At 43.5% G+C, this 19189-nt stretch overlaps 9 protein-coding genes across 9 annotated transcripts; 6 read left to right on the top strand and 3 right to left on the bottom strand.

Annotated features, from left to right (window-relative positions):
- Positions 1-149: 149 nt before the first annotated feature.
- On the top strand, positions 150-1789 carry SS1G_02350 (predicted protein; the record flags this gene model as incomplete). Its single annotated transcript, XM_001596084.1, has 5 exons — positions 150-232; positions 286-425; positions 462-585; positions 644-905; positions 989-1789. The coding sequence occupies 5 exons, from the start codon at positions 150-152 to the stop codon at positions 1787-1789; spliced, it is 1410 nt and encodes a 469-aa protein (XP_001596134.1).
- Positions 1790-3093: 1304 nt separating this feature from the next.
- On the top strand, positions 3094-4298 carry SS1G_02349 (predicted protein; the record flags this gene model as incomplete). The annotated part of the gene is made up of 3 exons (XM_001596083.1): positions 3094-3176; positions 3221-3354; positions 3664-4298. 3 exons carry the CDS (start codon positions 3094-3096, stop codon positions 4296-4298), a joined length of 852 nt encoding a protein of 283 aa, XP_001596133.1.
- Positions 4299-4596: 298 nt separating this feature from the next.
- Positions 4597-5232, bottom strand: SS1G_02348 (predicted protein; the record flags this gene model as incomplete). The annotated part of the gene is made up of 3 exons (XM_001596082.1): positions 4597-4626; positions 4881-5075; positions 5125-5232. The coding sequence occupies 3 exons, from the start codon at positions 5230-5232 to the stop codon at positions 4597-4599; spliced, it is 333 nt and encodes a 110-aa protein (XP_001596132.1).
- A 684-nt stretch (positions 5233-5916) lies between these two features.
- SS1G_02347 (hypothetical protein) lies at positions 5917-7397 on the top strand (the record flags this gene model as incomplete). Its single annotated transcript, XM_001596081.1, has 4 exons — positions 5917-6351; positions 6404-6677; positions 6749-7112; positions 7301-7397. 4 exons carry the CDS (start codon positions 5917-5919, stop codon positions 7395-7397), a joined length of 1170 nt encoding a protein of 389 aa, XP_001596131.1.
- A 1083-nt stretch (positions 7398-8480) lies between these two features.
- On the top strand, positions 8481-9695 carry SS1G_02346 (hypothetical protein; the record flags this gene model as incomplete). The annotated part of the gene is made up of 1 exon (XM_001596080.1): positions 8481-9695. One exon carries the CDS (start codon positions 8481-8483, stop codon positions 9693-9695), a length of 1215 nt encoding a protein of 404 aa, XP_001596130.1.
- Positions 9696-11217: 1522 nt separating this feature from the next.
- On the top strand, positions 11218-11836 carry SS1G_02345 (hypothetical protein; the record flags this gene model as incomplete). Its single annotated transcript, XM_001596079.1, has 3 exons — positions 11218-11385; positions 11516-11646; positions 11707-11836. The coding sequence occupies 3 exons, from the start codon at positions 11218-11220 to the stop codon at positions 11834-11836; spliced, it is 429 nt and encodes a 142-aa protein (XP_001596129.1).
- A 1200-nt stretch (positions 11837-13036) lies between these two features.
- SS1G_02344 (predicted protein) lies at positions 13037-13918 on the top strand (the record flags this gene model as incomplete). Its single annotated transcript, XM_001596078.1, has 3 exons — positions 13037-13156; positions 13624-13681; positions 13893-13918. 3 exons carry the CDS (start codon positions 13037-13039, stop codon positions 13916-13918), a joined length of 204 nt encoding a protein of 67 aa, XP_001596128.1.
- Positions 13919-14253: 335 nt separating this feature from the next.
- Positions 14254-14379, bottom strand: SS1G_02343 (predicted protein; the record flags this gene model as incomplete). Its single annotated transcript, XM_001596077.1, has 1 exon — positions 14254-14379. One exon carries the CDS (start codon positions 14377-14379, stop codon positions 14254-14256), a length of 126 nt encoding a protein of 41 aa, XP_001596127.1.
- A 1299-nt stretch (positions 14380-15678) lies between these two features.
- SS1G_02342 (predicted protein) lies at positions 15679-18258 on the bottom strand (the record flags this gene model as incomplete). Its single annotated transcript, XM_001596076.1, has 1 exon — positions 15679-18258. One exon carries the CDS (start codon positions 18256-18258, stop codon positions 15679-15681), a length of 2580 nt encoding a protein of 859 aa, XP_001596126.1.
- Positions 18259-19189: the final 931 nt, after the last annotated feature.

Below are 19189 nucleotides of genomic sequence, written 5' to 3'. Positions count from 1 at the left end.
CACATTCGACATTTGCAACTACGTCAATGAAATATAGGTTACCTGCAGTTATTTTAGAAGATATTGAGCTCCATGTTAGAAATATCATGTGTTCAGAGTTCACCATTTTCATCGACTTTCCTTCCTCAAATTTATTAACCGAGGCAGAGATGGCATGGAAAGACCTATCACAGTTCTTGGTTATCTCTTCACATGCTGGATGTAACAAAGAGGGTGCTCGAGCTCCATATCTGTAAGGAATCACCATCATGCAGATGCTTTTGCTATTACTAATAAGTGCAACAGAGTTTCGAATGTTGATTATGTTTCCGAGTCCAATTTTGCCGTCTTATCTGTTAAACGCCTTGAATGGAGCGATACATATGATACGATGGAAGTCAGATTCGGCATGGGTCTATATGAAAGTATTTCGCTCCGCGTACACGGTGATTTGCGCAAACTGACAACCACAGCAGTCTCAGTGACATCTTCTGAAACTGTCTCTTTTTCACCAACTTCGTTCGCAACACCAACCGCAAGTACATCAGTCCATGATATTGGCTATTCGGTACCCGCGGACTTTAATCTTGGGAATTTCTCTCTTGCGTATGTACCAACTTCATTTCCAAATGGCAAATCCGCCGTGGCTAATGTCTATCAACAGAACTGCCAGAGCAAATGAAACTTTATCAATCAAATGTGTCAAATGTTCCATCAAAGGCTCGATTGAATTGACGCAAGGCGTTTTCACCATTAATGACTCGTCACTTGAAATTCAGGAAGCAATTAACTTCCTTGAAAATGGTTACTTTGAAACGGTAGTCAATGGGCTAGGCGCTCATATCGAGATCGATGCTGCCATTGCTGGAACTTTTGACGAATCTTTCAGTATGAGTCTTGTTACTTTGACGCTACCTGGCTTTCAGGTATGTAATAAACTTACCTGAAATTTCCTTAATGTGTTTCTTAATGAGAAAAATGCGGAACTAACATTCTGACGTAATCCTAGATTCCTGAAATTGCCGCCATAGGTCCAATGTGGACTCCTACCATCCGCGGCGCCATCAATATCTCCACAAACTTAGACTTCACCTACGGTTTTGAAGTCGCCATCCCAGACAATTCCTCTATACTACTCAACATTGGAAACCTTAGCGAGTCCACCTCCCACGGTTTCCGCAACACAACCGTCACAGCACTCCCCCTAACCGCCACCGATTCCTCCATAGCCCTAACTCTCTCCCTCGCCCTCCACTCCGAAATTTTCCTCGGCGTAGATATCCTATCAGAAAGGGGCAGTCTAGCCGCAGGAGCCTTCCTCGATCTCCCCGCCCTCTCAGTATCCATCACTAAACTCTCATCCGTAGACAAAAACTGCAATCCCGCACAAAGCGCCTCTGTAACCCCATCTCAGAACCCTGAATCCAAAGATATTTTCCCCTCTCTCATAAATATCGTCACCAAAGCCGAAATAGCACTCGGTCTCGAAACCAGGGCTGAAGTAGTAGTCCCCGAAATTAATTTCGTAGAAAATGTAGGAATGACGGCTACGCTTGCTGGAACGGAATGGCTGCTTCCGACTGCGTGTTTGAGTTTTGATAGTAAGATGAAGGCGTTTGTTAGTCCGACAGCTGCTGCTGCGGCTACGGCTACGACTACGACTGGAAGTTCTTCGACTGATTCGAAGCAATCGGCTAGTGCTGGGATGCAACTTTCCGCGCCTTTGGTATTAGCTGGGGATATGGGATCGTTGTATTTGTTACAACGGGCTACACAACTACCAAGACACGTGATCACAAATGATCAATAGTGATCATTAAGGATCACTAAGGATCACGGTATAGGTGATCACTGATGATCATTAACGATCACTAAGGATCACGATATAGATGATCACTAATGATCAGTAGTGATCATTAAGGATCACTAAGGATCACGGTATAGGTGATCACTGGTGATCATTAAGGATCACTAAGGATCACGATATAGATGATCACTAATGATCATGAAGGATCACTAGTAATCATGGAAGCATGAAGGACTATATAATCAAGATGGATTTCCTTTGTATAGAGCTTCGTGCTCAAGATCAATCATTTAGTATACTCTACTATTAGTTACGAGTTGCATTTCATTATTGTCATTACTTAAGTCCCTGCTTGACGCCTAGTTATAAACCACCTCGAGAGCCTAGAGCACTTCCACGTGATCTAGACGGCAAACCTCGTAACAGTATTGGACTTTGGGAATGATGGTGGGTGTGGTTTTTGTGGCGCTTGGTTTGTGATCAATAAAATCGCAAAAAATCTGAAATTTTCAGGATTTATTATTATATAAATAATAAATTTGTAATTAAAATTTCAAAGAATTATATTTATAAATAAAAAAGTTATAAAAGTTAATTTTCGTTATTTTTGGTGAGGAAAAGTGGCCGGAATTAAAAGTGGTTGGAAAGTAGGGTACTAGAATTATACAGTAACTTACCTTATTGAACTTTTAGGTACAAGTCTAGAACCATATTGTCGTAGGAAAAGATGAATTTGCTTTCCTTATGTGGCAGACGGCCGCTTGGGCACCATGATCGAGCATATCTAATTTATCATGCTTTGCTAGCAGAGCGACCTTGGGAACCGCATCTGCCACTATTAGTCCAGGTTCTGGTGACGAAAAGCGAAAATCTCCTAACAACAGTTGGAAGGTGGAGACGGGCGCGCGAGAGTGGTTAAGTGGTTGACTCAGAGACAAAGGTGGTCGTGGAAAAATTAAAGCATATATATGGACTGTCATTAGCCCATTTATCGCTATCAATCAAGTTTTGTTCTGTTATCATATCATAGATTTGCTCATTCAACGCAGCAATGAGGTGGTTAACCCTGACCCTAGTTAATCTAGGGCACCTAGTGGAGTTGAGGTCAATGGAGCTTATGTCATCTTCTACCAGGTCACCATTGGTTCGGATAGACTCACTGCTATTATCCGTGATTCATAATCACAAGGCAGTTATCCTCTTTCCCCGCTAGAATTCCTCCTTATCTTATTACTTAAGAGAACTCAGACTCTCGAAAAACAAACACCAGTTCATCCGCAATAACATCGTAGCATGATAGCATCATCATGACTTCGAATTCCGAAAATCATCCTCATGGAAAGGCAAATTTCGCCGAAAACCCATTCGAACAACTCCCAAGAGATCTTCTGTTGCCTATGGTCAAGCTAACTTCGGACTTGCTACACTTTGGAGTTTGAGCAGAGTTTCGCGTGCTGTCCAACTACTCATCGATGACTGTGGCAAGGAAATTGTCGAGACGGTCTTAAGTGCAAGTGAACCGAAGCACATTCGTGCTCTTATTGGTCCTATCGCGCTTCTGAAATTGGGTATGCACCCATCAACGTCGCTAGATGAATTCAAAAAATGTCATGTTGGACCCTGGTTTCAGGTCGCTCAGCTTTTTGACGACCCTTCGTTAAAACATTTACCCTTGGTTGACTATCAAAGAATTGTTGAAAATCGCTATGGAATGCTTCCTAATGAAATTTCGCCAATGGTGGTACACACAATTTCACGAACAGCTTACAAAATTAATCGGTTGACGCAGTTATGTCATAAACATTTCATTGACAGATGCAAGAGCCTTGTAATCTCCGAGCCCATTCAACTAAAAACCAAAGGCAAAATCTAACTAGAGCATAAGGAATGTCGCAAATACTCTGTTCGTGACGTTGATCCGCCCTCTTGGATAGAGGAGAAAAGAATTACTCGAGCATTTTGGTATATTCAAATGTTTTACGATCTGAAAAATAATGCCGAAAAACTTCAATGGACGAAGTCAGACCTGGATAAACTTCGAAGTATGGATGCAGACGAATTTTATGACAGGCCACCGCGCTGCCCCATAGGAAGTGCGATTTTGACTGTGGCACTTTATTTGAGTGAGGCATCTGAGGGTCTCATAGTCAACACGACTCAGAATACAATTTCTGATATACAATTACCACAGCCAGCAGAGAACGTCTCTGTTATCGTACTTGCCGAGCCAAAATTTGAGGGTTCTAAATCGGACGGATGGGGACAGGGTGCCGACCGTATCGATCATAGCCCTTCATCAATACCAGGAATTTTTGTTCCTCTTTGCTTACTTATGCTTCCAGTATTTACTCGAGTTGAATATTCATCTGCGCGTTTCCGTCGTTTTGGGTTTGCTATTTGGGATCGCAAGAGAATGTTCGCTTTTGGACTAGCAAATGGACCTGGCCCGTCAGAGATTGTCGCCCCCAATAGAAGAGAATTACTTTTCAAATATTTAACTCTATCAGAATAGTAAGTAAGAGAGGTATCTATAGACAAGCTTTCAAAGCGGGGAAAGACTTGTTGACTAAGTACGGCACGAGGTCTTAATTCAGTGGGAGTCCTGTCGATTTCTATTTAGTATTATCAATACATGAGCTTTTCCGATGCCTGACAGAAACATCTTGGTTCTATTAAGGAACCCTGGTCTGTATCCATCTCCAACTGTATCTACCTAGCTATTGTAATCTCAAGGTCCCCTTGGTGTGTCTACAATCTCGAATATCATCGAAGGCACCAAATCCGCCAAATTTTCCTCTGTGAGGGCGCCACTAGTGGACCATTCTTTTTCGGCCCATACTCTAATCGCATTAATAAATTTCAGGCCAAGAGCAGCTCGGTGCGTTGCTAGGAGGTACACTATACCTGCTCCATTCTTTGAGCCAAGCATCGCCATGAAAGGTTCTGCTAATGAACCAGTACTCGGATCGATAAACGTGAAAGGGTTTATCTCGAACCTATGTCCCGGCCAAGTAGGAACCGTCGCTAATCCCGACGCCACGAAAGCCCTCTGAATCTGAGCCTTTGTATCGTCATTTGCCACTCCAGCACGTACCACTCTCTTTAGTCCTTGAATAGCAGCAGCATTTGGGGCATGCGTAATCCATGAAATAAAAACCACATCTGACCATTGTGTTACAGGCGGATATGAGGTTGCATAAGGGTCAGTAAAGAAAGGGCTGATATTGTAGTCCGCGATGATTACACCGTCCACCCAATCGAGCTGATTTTGGAACATGCCTCCTGTAAACTAGAAAACTTAGCATGTACTCAGCTCAAAGCATTCATATTGGGCTTACAGAATGTCTAGATGTACCGAGATACCAATCTTCCGAGTGAATATAACCCCAGAACTCGATATTTCCGGCACTGATTGGGATATCAGCTCCCGCTAAGAACTGGTCCATGTTGGTAAGAGCTTCATATGCAGGCTATGCTGTGATTGCTAATTCTTCATATCCTATACTTAGCAGCTCATCGACCGTGGTCCAGCGACTCTCCGTTGCTGGATTGATGGTTAAGATTTCAAGGAGCACAAAAGAACATGTCCTTTAGTAACCCTGGCATTATAATCGACTATGTCGCCAAGGTCTCTAGAGGTGAGAAGGGATGACTTTGAGCCGTCATATCCGGATCCGTGCAGATGATCAAAAGAATCGATGTTTTGGATACTGTAGTCTGAAAGAATAGACTCGGATTTTGTCGCGGAACTGTTGCTGCTTGTAATGAAGCCACGTTGATAATGAAAAAGGAGTAAAAAGAAGGAAATGACAGTCGTGTAGCGGATCAAAATAATCCTGGATAATAGAAATGGCTTTCTGCCTCGCATAAGTCGCAGGAAAATTTTTAATTAGGATTTAAAAGATCAGTGTGGGATATAGTGCGCGAAATATGATGAGCATATCGGACTCCGTCAAGTAGATGCTATTCCTAATGTTGGATACCAATGATGTCAGGGGGGAGTAGCATCGATGATGCTCCCGCTCTGTCGTATGTGTGTATATAGAGGAGCGTGTATTACTGTGTAACAATATTACTTCTTCATCAAAGAGCTCTTCATTGCATTGCCATTTCCCGATAATTTATTCATTATGGAGCTTTGTCGCATCTTCTTCTTCGCTGTCGTTGTGTCTACATATGGAAAAATGACTCACGCTAGCAGCGGTTTGACATCATCAATATCACATGGCGCATCAGAATCTGGCGTACTCACTCCTACCAGTGTCAACGGAAGCTATCTTTACCGTACAAGTAGAGCAACCAGTCAGAATTTGGCTTCAACGACGTCTTTAGTCTTGAAGAACACCCACTCCACACACAATAGCATTCAATTGTCGTCGAGTCAGATTGTCGCCAGTGTCGGCTCCCATACAGTCAAAGGTTCTTTCTCAAATGGAACGAATACGCGCGTTCCTCATTTGAACTCGACCTACTCATCGACTAATTTCACCCATGTTCAATCGAAACCAGCCTTGACGAATAGCGAGGATGAATCTAACACCAGATCGGTCTTTACACACTTTATGGTAAATTCTGAATGCCGCAACTTTACAAGACTTATGTACTAAACATGACTAGGTCGGCAACGTTCCCTCCTGGGACATCTCGGCTTGGGAAGCTGATATTAAGCTTGCTATGGAAGCTCATATTGATGCATTCGCCTTGAATGTAGCGTTCGGTGATGAAGGGAATCAAAACTCCGTCGCAAATGCATTTTCCGCCGCTGAGTTACAGGGTTTCAAGTGGTTCTTCTCTTTTGACTACGCCGGTGGCATTAGCGCGTGGCCTCTTGGCACTGTTGTTGACTACATAAGACAATATTCCTCTACTAGTGCTTACTTTCAATACCTCGGTAAACCATTTGTCTCGACCTTTGAAGGCCCAGCTTCATCCGAAGATTGGATACTATTAAGGCAGACACAGGTTGCTTTTTTATGCCGGATTGGTCTTCCCTGGGGGCCAAAGCCGCTCTTGAATTGGGTCAGGCTGATGGTTTATTTTCTTGGGCTGCATGGCCATACGGACCATTCGACATGGACGCTGATGTTGATGCATCTTACCTACAATTTCTCAATGAGACTGGTACACCTTTACCATATATGATGCCTGTGTCTCCATGGTCCTTCAAAAATCTACCCGGGTACGACAAGAACTGGATATGGCGTGGTGACGACCTCTGGTTCGATAGATGGGAAGAAGTTTGGTACATTCGACCAGATTTGGTAGAAATTATTACCTGGAATGACTTTGGTGAATCTCATTACATCGGGCCTTTGCATTCAGAGGCGTATGAAGCGTTCGACGCTGATACTGGAAATCCGCCATACAATTATGCAATAGATATGCCTCACGATGGATGGCGATTGTTCCTGCCCAATATTATTGATACGTACAAGTACGGCACCGCTTCTGTGGCTCAGGAGGGCTTGGTAACATGGTACCGTCTCTATCCAGCTAATGCGCCATGTTCTTCAGGGAACACAAGTGCAAATACACACACTCAGTTCTAGTACGAGTTCGAGCCCTCGGAGGTTGCCGAAGACCGTATTTTCTACTCGGCTCTCCTTGCTAGCGACGCTGACGTTATGGTTACGATTGGCTCATCTGTTATTTCTGGGAAATGGAGAAATATTCCCGATAGTGGAATTGGTATATATCATGGAAGCGTGTTAACAAGCGGCCAAACTGGAGCTGTGACTGTAGTAATGTCGAGATCAGGAACCACTCTTGTCACTGTAATTGGTGCCGAAATTACGGATTCCTGTCCCCATGGCATACAAAATTGGAATGTCTGGGTTGGAGCCGACTCTGGCTTAGTTATTCCTGCAGCAACACCAACTTTAACTTTAGATGAACAATTTTGCGTCAATGGAACTGGTTCCAACAACTTTGCCGATCTATGCGAATTTTCTTGCGGCTATGGTTATTGTCCAATTGGCGCATGTACTTGCACTGCCATGGAAAGCAAGTGCCTTTACCCCCTTACGTTGGTGTCAAGGGATATCCGCGGTCTGGAGAGTCTTCTGACTAGTCAAGACTTTGCTCATTTGCTTGCAACCTTGATTATTGCCCTGAAACGGCATGCGGAACTGTTTCGGTTCCTTTGTCTACTCCCACTTTCTCGCCTTTTGATCCTTTCGTGTACACTAGTGGAATTAGAGAGAATAATTTAGGTGTTCTGTGCCACTTTGCATGTAACTTTGGCTACTGCCCACTGCATTCATGTACTTGCGGTAGTACAGGGGAATTGGTAGCGCTTCCAGCATACACCCCGATGGTTGTCAAGCCCACTCCAGGCCTAGACGAATTTCTCTATGGTGATTTGTGTCAATTTTCCTGCGAGTATGGTTACTGTCCACCAGCAGCCTGTAACAATGCTACGGGAGCGCCAGCAACTATTTATGTCGATCAGATCATCTTTGTGGAGCCAAGTCCAGTATTTATCTGTCCTCCACCGTGCATATTTGTTCTGCCATCATCAACCATGGACTCCGAGACGGTAATAACCTCGATCGTTCTTGGAAGTTCTACCATGGTGTCTATCACTCCCGCTCCAAGCAGGTTATATTCGCTCTTCTTCTTTTTCTTCTTCTTTTTTATTTGGAGGATACTGACAACTTCTCTAGTGACGACTTCAGTAGTTAGCTTCTTTGATATGTCGGTTGGAGCCGGCAAGGACTCTTTTACTTTTGCTTTGACTTCTAGCTTTGAGCCTGAGCCCGAGCCTTTGGTAATCACAGTGGGAATTATAACTACCACAGTCTATTTCTTGCCTGTAGCTGGCTCCGCTCTGGGACAAGCCACACCCGATATTTACTATTCATTGGGGACGACAGTTTATATATCTGGAGGTCTGACTCAGACATTTTCGGAGGATCAATTCACCAATCTCAGAACGCTTACTGCACCAACAACAATCACAACATCGATCGTCGAAAAATCCACAGGCTCATCAACTACCTCTTCCACCACCACCGTAATCCCTATATGGGTTCAAGCTGGAGGCTTTTATTGGTCTCCAGTCCCACTACCCACGCCTGGGCCCCTCAAAATCCCATCCCTTCCAGAGTTTCCTCCTATCCCCAACCCACCTTGCTTCAGGTTTCTTGATATCTTCTCAATTGATTGTCCTCCTGATAAGACAAAACCGACTAGTACATTCAAAAGTGGTGATTCCGCGGAGCCTACTTTCACTGCAAGTTGTGGAAGCCCTTGCACCGCAAATTGTGATACAACGGGTACCGCCACCTCCACTGAATGCTCAAAAGCCATAGCAACAAACTATTGGGTCTCTTGTGCCTCCAACAGTTGTGTCACCACGAGCTCTAGTACAGTTACAGGGTGTGCAGTTGAGCCTAGTATCACGACTACCACAGGAACCGATTACCGTCCACTTGCTACGCTGCTAACTGGTGATGATGAAGGTTCTGATAAGGATATTTCAATCACTCCAATTTGGACTGTTGTACAGACTACGATTTCGAAGCGTGTGTACCTGTCCGGCTCCACGTATACTGTTAAGTCAGGATCAATCACTGTAAATGGACTCGGATATAGTGTTCCAGCAGTGTCAGCTTCATCCGTCCTGGTGATTGGAGGATCTACAGCTACTGTCTATCCGCCAGTTGTAGCATCCATTGGCTCTATCACTGCCACTGGCTATGGAACAAATCCATTAACACCTTCGAGCACGACTACTCCTGTGCAAAGTACTACTACTTGCTCTTTACCGATTCCAACGCTTGCTGATCCCAAAAATGGGCAAGTATACTGCTTCAGCGAGCACAATGATGGTACTTACGTGCCATTTAACATCACTGGCGAGCAAGCAGTCCTAAATTCCATTTGTAATGAGGGAAAAACTCTTTAACCTGGTGGTACACCATATACATATGTGCACACAGACTCAACGGGTGTTAATATCATCGCACAATTGAATTGGGCCGCTGATCAAGCCGGATGCAGTACTGAGGGTAGCTGGGCATTGAAATCCAACGATTGTATCGTTCATATCGATTACAATCCGTTTCACTGCGACGGGAACAGCGCCGATGAAAATTACGGCGGTGCTTATATCTGGAATGGGCCATTTGGATGTAATGAATATATGCTTTATGCGGTTGATAGTGGATCAGGAAGCAGTACTTGCAGATGTTCTGAGGATGGATGCACTTCAGATAGTCCGGCATGTTGTGCTGATGGGACTTGTGATAGTACACGGAAGTCTGTCATGAACAGAGTTACTCTCATTCCAGGAAGCTTGGGGCTGGTAGGAGGTCAGAACCATACCGGGACATAGAGACTGTTGAGTTTGTATCAAAAATAGACGAATAATCCAAAGAGCTTACAATTCTAGTGTAGCAGCTTACATTGGGGGGCGGGGGGCTGTGGGAACTTTTTTCCATAGCTTTGAGCGTTAAATATTCGGCGTTCGCCTCTACAATGTAGTTTTGCAATGCCAGCTAGTGCTGAAGCAGGCTTTGCCTAAGCCCCTGCACCATTTATTTGAGCGATATTGGTGGCATGATGATGAATCCAGCTTGTGTATAATAGTTATGTATATTACGAAAAAGAAAAGTCAAAGCTAGACTGGCTATTTCTAATCATGTTTGAGACGAAGTGTACTTGTGCTGCGTTGCAAAATTCTAGGATGAATGTCCGAATATAATTTTTGTAAGCTCGTGAGCAAAATTTGAATGGCGAAATTCAGGGCATCGTCCGCATGATGGTGTGTCGATTGTTAATTAAGAGCATGCAGAGTCATGCTTAAATTATGATGCATCGCGATGGTACGAAAATTTTACAGTCCGAATATACATATATGTTTGAGCCGTTCTAGTGTAGGAAATTGGCAGAGCTCAATCGATGCTACTAGTGGAACTGTGTTTGTCGGCCATGGAATTCTAAAAACTCATGCATTCTTGTCTGGCCTTTGGAGTGTTATTTTGAGTTGGAAATTATGAACATTCCAATGCTAGAATGATCGTGACATGTTGCACAGTGTGTGTCACAGTCTAGTGTGGAAGCACAAGCCGGCACCGATGATGCAGGTTAAGTCTTGTCCTCCTTTAGCGCTCAGAGCATCCAACAAGATATTTGTCCTTTCTTGTCCTCTGTTCAGATCATGCCAGAAGTGGACTGGCGGATGACTCGACAGGAAAATCGTGATCTTCAATTTAAAAGTTCCCACGCGTACAAACTCATCAGTATCCAGAGAGACGCATTTATTTTCTTGTTCGTGTGACAAATCAATTCCGAACGTGAACCAAGATCTCGGAGCTGCTCAGGTATAAGTATGAGTTTCATAGAGTTCGCAAAAAAACATCCACTTTGTATATTTTGACACCTCATAACGGTTCTATCTTGCTCATCTGAAGCAGACACTTTACAAAATGAGATTTTTTCCCTCAACCTTCATTGTCTCATGCATTGCATCGGCCGCAGCTAATCCTCTTGTCTCCATTTCGCCCATGGCGGACAGTCCCATTCCCCTTCCATCTCTTGTAATCCCGAGCTACGCGGTTCTCAACAGTTACTGTGAGGATGCAGGTTCGAATGCTGTAAGTTTGTTGATTGTCCTCTATGTCTAGTTCGCATCTTCCTCCGTACCTTACCAGCAGCTCCTTTGATATCGCTTTTGATAATTCTCTAGATGATGAACTTAAGCTGCATCTACTAATACTGTTTTAGTATGTCGGAGTACAATACGATAATGGTGTGATAACCTCCTACAATTACGGCGAATGTTATCCTTACACCGTGAACGGCAGTGCCGCATTGGCCGCAGTTTTTTGCAAAAGTGTAACTTGCAACAATTGCCTGTATGTCTCTACTGTATCTCCCATGGCTAATATTTTAATATACTGACATGTGGTTAACAGAGGCGATAATTGCACAGATCCAAATCTTACGCTCACGGTCCCAAGAAGTCTAGTTTTGGTCAATCCATGGGGACTCCTGACAACAGTATTAGGAAAAGGGGCAATATGTCAAAAACCGTCGCTATCCTGAACAGTCAGATTCTTTGACGGCCCTAAACTTTCCAAGGGGACGATTGAGGACATATCAAATAGGAAGACTGTTCGACGATGATAGTGGTAGCTGGCATGAAAGACAAATTTTTCCGAGTCAGCAGAGGAAAAACTTACAGATTTTTGGTATCCTTGTTAGTTTAGGAATTTTACATATGCACAAATCATGCACAGTGTATAAATTCTTCAGAGAAAGCAAGTTCCTATGCATCACATGTTCCTGTGCCTGTTTAGTCTAGTTTGACAACAATTTTTGCACAATACTTCTCAATCTATTGATCTTTTGAAACAGGCGAACCAGAATACTGTTCACATGCTATGCTATGGTAATATTCAGTACTTACGGGTTAGAAATCTTGCTGATATCCGAAGGATGTTATAGACTTTTGGTAATCTTCATCCGTCCATCCAAAACTAGAGATGATTCGGGGTGCGTAATAGTTATTCCATGTGCCACTTTTACCCTCGAGCTGGACTCCATGGTGACATTTACCGGCATGGCCGAATTATGACCAAGCCGAACTATTACCAGTTCCCATGTTTATGGCTCAGGAGTCATTGATTAGATCGATCGTCAATTCCGAGATCGAGATCAAGATCTTTTGATAATTCCATCTGTATTTTCTTATCTCAGCCCATCGTTTTTTGGTTTCACTACGTAACACCATATCAAATCGTCATTACCAAATTATGTTTCAAAAGCTGTCATGCACATTGTTGTTACACCATCGCGTGAAATCAAATTCTCCATTTGGTAGTCAATTATAAAATTTCAAGAACGTTTACAGATGTTTTAGGCTTGACTTGCCCGTATTTTTCTACGATCACTTCAACTCCGTCACATATCATCTAGATATATCAACTATCGTTTTGTCGTCAGCTCAACCAATATTTCTGATCTCACATCAAGTACCAAGTATGAAGATATGGCTTAGATCCTTCACAACGATTGTGTAACCTTCATTCCAGGATGGAAAATCTTGCTTTAAGTGAGGATACAAAACTCCAACTTCTGCTCAACGGGATGAGATGAATATGGAGGTATAAATACTTAATATTATCCGCCTTTGAGTAAGCTATCAACCATCTAACTTACAAACAATCTCTCAATACACTTTATTTGTCTTGATTTCTCATCCATCAAACTCTACGCCAAAAAAACAAAAGTACAACGCGAAACATGAAGGTCACCACCATCCACCTTGCCACTCTAGTTTTCGGATTTGCGAATTACACCACGGTTACTGCTCAAACGAAAGCCCAGATTGTTAGCTCATGCCAGTCCCAAAATCCAAATAACGTAAGCGAGCTTTGCCCATTAGCTCTTCTCATCCCACTTCTTTTCCATTTCTCAAAACATGATTTTAATCCATTTTCATCTCTGATCAATCAATCTCTTGTCATATCTATATCCTAACTAAGAAAAACAATTCAAATTATAAAAATCTAATCACCCCAAAGTTCATAGCCGCAACATACGCCAGCGACTTAGCAGCAACCTACTCCTATTCCCTCTGTTTCCCCTTCGAAATCTTCGGAAACAATATCAATTCTGCCCTCTTTTGTCGAGATGCTCATTGCTCTTTCTATAGGTACTCTCTCATCGTCTCATTTCTTGCATCCATCACTGCGCTTCATCCAGGCATATCCAATACTAACTAGACTCCGCTCCAACCAGCGACGACGCATGCACCACGCTTGCGGCTTTCTCAATCATTCCTTTACCTTTTATTCAAGGCCAGTCACTCCCTTCTAAGTTGATATCAGGCTTGGGGTGGAAGAGTGCAAAATGTGGAAGTGCGTTGCTGGGGTTTACTGTGGGTCAGTAAGATAGTTGTTGTTCTTGGAGGTTAGATGAAGTTGTTGGAAGATTCGATCCGAGATTCTGGGGCTTGGGAGAGAGGCGTTTGATTTGCTGCTTGCGACTCGTTACTTTTTATGTTGACTTGAAATATTTGATTCCTGGTTAGTTGGTTAGATTGAGATAGGGGCGAGAGCAAATGCGTTTGCTAAGAGAGGCTTGTTTTGCTGTCTAGACGATAAGTCAATCATCTTTAACTAATGCTGAGCATACTGTGGATGTTTCTTTCCTCTGTGATCATAATCAACCAAATCATCTGCAGCATCTTGTAAGGAGACAGGTCACCGGGAATTTTCCAGTCTGAAGGTGACCATAACACTTCAAATAAGGAGCAGAAAGCTGTTCTGATTAGCATGGGCAATATGTGATAACCTTTGAAATACAAAGGTATAAATCATGTTCGCTCATCAAAACCTCATCCTCTCTTCCCATGGGCGAAACTAAGCGGGATCCTCGAGGTAACCTAGACACCGAAACTTCCCCACAGTCTCAGCACTACATGCAATTTCATCAGGTTCACCCTGACGACAAGACATTTATTTTCGGACCAGCCAATTAGCTCTAACCGTGGAAGCATCTCGGTATGTAACAGGCATAGTCATTTCCTTCCTGCTCTTCTCATCTCGCACTTCCATAGTCTCAAAGTGGCCAAAGACACTCATTGTGTATGCATCGTAATATCTGTAGCGGAGGTCTCACTACTACATGCTAGCTAGACGATGATTCGGTGGTTGAAAGTAACATTCCCCCTTTTCTGATTTTCTTAACTTTTACCGAATATCGTTAACCTTCAGTCCAAAACTTATACTTTTTCGAGTGATTATTTTGTGAATTTCTAGTTTTCATGAGTAGTTTGGTATTGAAATTAACACAGCAAAGAGCATTAAACAGGATTCGATGCACATCTAAAAAATCGTACTCGATAGACAATAGGTTAAACAAGTAATTAGGCTATCTCGCAAAATCATCCAAGAATTCTAAAAGACAGAAGCCAATAGAGTCACCTCAACAGTTCCACCGGAAGATTAACACTCCTCTAATAACCCACAAGCGATTCATGGTATGAGCCTTTCGTACTCTGCGAATATTTGCTTTGTGGGCAACATCTGTCAAATCTGTGATGAAGCTAAATCGATTATCTCAGGTTGATGCTATAGAAAATATTTGTCTTAGAAAAGATGTCACAACCTTTCATACACTATTATAATTAACTACAGCATTTTTTAAGAATGGACAGGAGCAAACCGGAACGGAATAGAGAGTTATGATTCGTAAAGCTGATTTCAAAGGGCTCAAAAGCAGGTCACCTCCATGAATATATGCAGATGGCGTCGTCGAAGCCATGCTCACTGTATAATAGTTCTTTGACTTCCTATTAGAGAATTGAATGAATTTAAATCTTGATTATCCCTGCATGTCACTTTTGAAATGTACACTGGCACGAGTTGGTGTATAGAATTTAATGAAATATCATCTTGCTGTACCTATTTCAAGATACTCCGTGGTATCATAATCTTATCCCTTACTGCCATGCGAAAGCCTTGTAGGTCTTCTAAGATCTATGCCATTAACACTCCACCCCCATTCATCGGAATTAGTACAACGAAAAACACGCCCCAAACTATTATAAAACCACGCGAATAAATGCAACAAAAGACCGCCAAAATTTCCCCAGCCAATGTCCCACCGCAGGAAATGCAAAGAGAAAACACCTTACACTACCCATAATGCCACGCTAAACGAATAATTCAACCTCCCTATGCATGTTTAATACCCTATACTACGCAGAACGTGAAGTTGGTGTGCATGGATACCATATCCATGCTTAATGCCAATGCTTAAACTCAAAACCCATATATATACCAATATTAATCCTCGTCCCATCGCATGACAAATCGCCACCATACCTATATTCATAAATCATAGTTTTCTCTTTGAAATTGTATTCGCCTGAATAGGTCTCATAGCCGGTCCAAAATCTCGTCCCAGTCGGAGACCTCTCCATCCCCATAATCGGTACTGGCAAGACTAGCCCTCCTTACAAATTTTCTCGTCGAATTCGTGACAGCACTTAATCTCGTCGTCTGCTCATCTATGACTCGTGATGGCGTCTGATTTTCTTTCTGCTTGATATCCATCTCCATTCCCCCTTTCTCACCAGTCTTCCTAGGTGTAGGCGTGGGAACAACTGCCTTGTAGACCTCATCCCACTCTTTGCTTTCCGCAAGGGCAGCTATTAGCAGCCCATCTACATCAGGATCGAGATCGTCATCAAAGTTATGTCTGTTGGATGAAGTTGCCTCCTTAATTTCATCCCATGCTTTCTTACTCTCTGCGAGAGCGGCTGCCTCCAAATCCTCGGGTTTCTCGGTAAAGAACCTCTTTTTTGTATGTCTATCCTCCGGTTTTTCTTTGAACCAAGGCGATCTCCTTGGTTTCGGAGTAAGCTCCATCTCAGGGTCGATATTGGGAGTGCTGATACAAGGTGGTTCACCAGGTTGTTCTTGTAGCTTTGGTGTTGAATTTTGATGCTGGTGGAAATTAGATATTTGAGCTTGCGATGGCTGCGAGGTACTAGCTATTGGTGACTTGACTTTCGACAAATACTCCAGCCCAGCGGGTCCTTGGCTCAAAGGCAAGGAATCCTGACTGTAAATCAAATCTTTTGTATCCTCACGTGCTGCTGGTATCTCTTCGCTAGATTCGAACTGGCTCTCCTTTGCCTCTCCTTGCTGGGAAGGTGAACTAGCAACTTCCCAATTCTGCGAAAACATTCTGAGTTCTTGGGTAGACAGCATGCCTCCAAAGTCATCATCAGCGATCTTGGAACCATCATCATGCACATCGTCCTGCTTCTCGCGATGATTTTGATGCCTAAAATCCGTTTTCAAACAGATGGAAGTCAGAGGTACAACGGGTTCTTCACACAGTTCTCTAGCTTCTTGAGTTGGACTGGGGAAGAATTCGTCATAATGGGATTCAAGAAATGCTTGAGTGGAAGATGGAGGAACATCAAAATTGCTGACTGTTCTCATGTTGGTGAGTGGGGCGGCAAGAGTCGTGCCGATTTTGCTTTTTGGGGGAAGAGTCGGGGGCCTCATGTTGGTAGATCTCTCCCAGAGTGCTGAGCGAGTACCAGATACTGACCTGGAGGCTTGGACGGGCATTTTTTTGGTAGGTGTTCGTTCGAAAGAATGAGACTTTGTCATAGGAGGTTGAACAGACTCCTCGCGAAAAGTTTGCTTTCCCAAACCAGTCATTCGAGACGATGCACTAAGACGTAGAGTAGTTTCTTTGTTGGACGTGGCCGGTTCAATGGAAAGTGACTTTTTCGTCCGAGGCAAACTGATATCTAATGCCTTGGAGTTTTGGCGCAAGTCCATGCCTGGTGTTGTGGTTCCATTGAATTTCATCTTAGAAGGTGGGTCAAATTGATTTCTAGTATCTGATGAATTTGAGTTTGAGGATTTCTCTTTAGCATTTGACACTCTAGGTAGAGCTGATGATTTTGTATCGACGAATGGTATTGATGTGCCGTGTCTACCATTAATAGGTGCATGCCACAGAAGCTCTCGCTTCGATGCCAGATCTTCTACTAGGCGGTTGGAAGTGGCAATCATAGATAGTGTATCGTCTCTAATGATCTGCTCTTTTTCAAATGATACTGCTTGTTTACAGTCAGGGCTACAGGCTGCGTCTGCTGCTTCGGAACGGATTTGGCAATCAAGCATGTCTTCTAACTGAAAAGGGTCGCCAGGCGACATTTGCTCCCTTTCAAAATTCTTCATCCTTGGCAGCTCTTGTTCATTATCGAATGATGCGATGAATTTTTGAATCGGAGGTCCTCTCACTCCTGTAGATTTAGGCCTAGGAGTAGAATGCATGGAACTACTGTCCAACAACGAAATATCTCTATCTGACAAGGGGGGAAAGTCTCCAAACTCGTCCTCGGAATCTTCTGGTACAATTACTCTTTTGGAAATAGCCTCTTTATCATCAAGGTCATTCTTCGCAAGTTGTTCCATTTGGCATCCCTTCTCATGCTCGAAGTCGTGAAGAGCATTTGATTTCGAGACAGCTTCCTCCTCGCCCTCGTCCTCGGAGTTGTGATGCGCAGTCCGTTTCGCGGGCGGCTCTTCATCCAATTCGTCGCACATGGTACCTTCAGAGTCTTCTCCCTTATTTTCTGTTGCATGCGATCTCTTGTTTCCCCGCCCAATAAACATAGAAATCCTCGATTGACTTGCTCTGACATGTCTGCTAGGTTCCGGTACCCCCAATCTCTTTCTCTCTTCTTTCTGCTCCAATGCTTTTGCAGCTTTCTTATCCCTAGCCGCTTTGGCTTTTGCAGCTGCTTGTTCTTTTTCATATGCTTTCCTGTGCTTCGCCAATTCCTCGGCATCTCGTCGCTTTTGCTCGGCTTTCGTTATTCGTGGCGTTCTATTTGCTTTTTGATATGCTTTTTTCGCCTGTTTGCTAGTCATTGGCCGGTGGACTTTTGGCACATCCACCAATTCGAAGGTGCGCTGTTTACTCGGCATCGCGATGAATGTAGTTGTGTTACATGTCGTGAGTATTGACGATGGTTATAGTTCAATTCCGAGGTTGGACGTTCAAAGTAAGGTGTTCGATTACACGACGCGTTGACGCGGGGTCAACATACGCGCTGTTGCTGAGGCAAATGTCACCAAATCACGGGACTTTACTTTCAACAATTTTCTCGTATCACGTGCCGCATTCCAACCAAGACCATCGAAAGATGACATTTTCTCCTACCGAGGTTCCAATCTAATGAAACCTCACCTACCTACATATTTCGAAATATGGTAACACTTCCTTCATGACTTGTGTCTTGTACTCTGTACGTACAATCCTTAACGGATTTAACTGTTTTCGCCAGGGGCAGGGAGATGCATACAAATTACGCCATAAAATCTCAATAATGAAACTAACGAGTTCAGGAGACTGTTCCCTCAGCATTTCCATTTACCTTGAAGTTTGAATATGGAAAATACCTATGCACCGCGTTCTCCGCGTGACTGCAAACTTCGGTCCCGAGACGATGCATGATACATGGATACATGGATGCTTGGCTCCTTGTAACTAGAGGTGTGTAGTGCACACCACTGTGTACTAGTGTGTACTCCGCATTTTAATACTTCTAAAGGCAAATTACAGTAGCGGACATGGAGCTCCATGGCTCTGAAATGGTTCTATTGGAACATAAGACCCAGAGGGCCAGAGGCAATTTTTATTCGCACTTTATTAGAACTAGGTTGTTGTGAAGGGGATCGTCACACCCAGCTCGTTTAAGCTTCGAGCTGTCCGTGTCCTAGTGGGGCAACCTTATCATGGGGCGTGTATGCATGCCCCTGATGGCGCTTGCTACCAACCGTTAGCAGCGTCGGAGCTTTTTCAAAACTTGTAGTCGATGCTATTTTCCTATTTATTCGGACAACAGGAGGTAATTGT

The sequence above is a fragment of the Sclerotinia sclerotiorum genome, genomic scaffold (genome assembly GCF_000146945.2).
Source record: "Sclerotinia sclerotiorum 1980 UF-70 scaffold_3 genomic scaffold, whole genome shotgun sequence".
Lineage (NCBI taxonomy): Eukaryota > Fungi > Ascomycota > Leotiomycetes > Helotiales > Sclerotiniaceae > Sclerotinia > Sclerotinia sclerotiorum.
The sequence above is the reverse complement of the archived record's forward strand: the minus strand, read 5'-3'. Positions and strand labels throughout refer to the sequence as shown.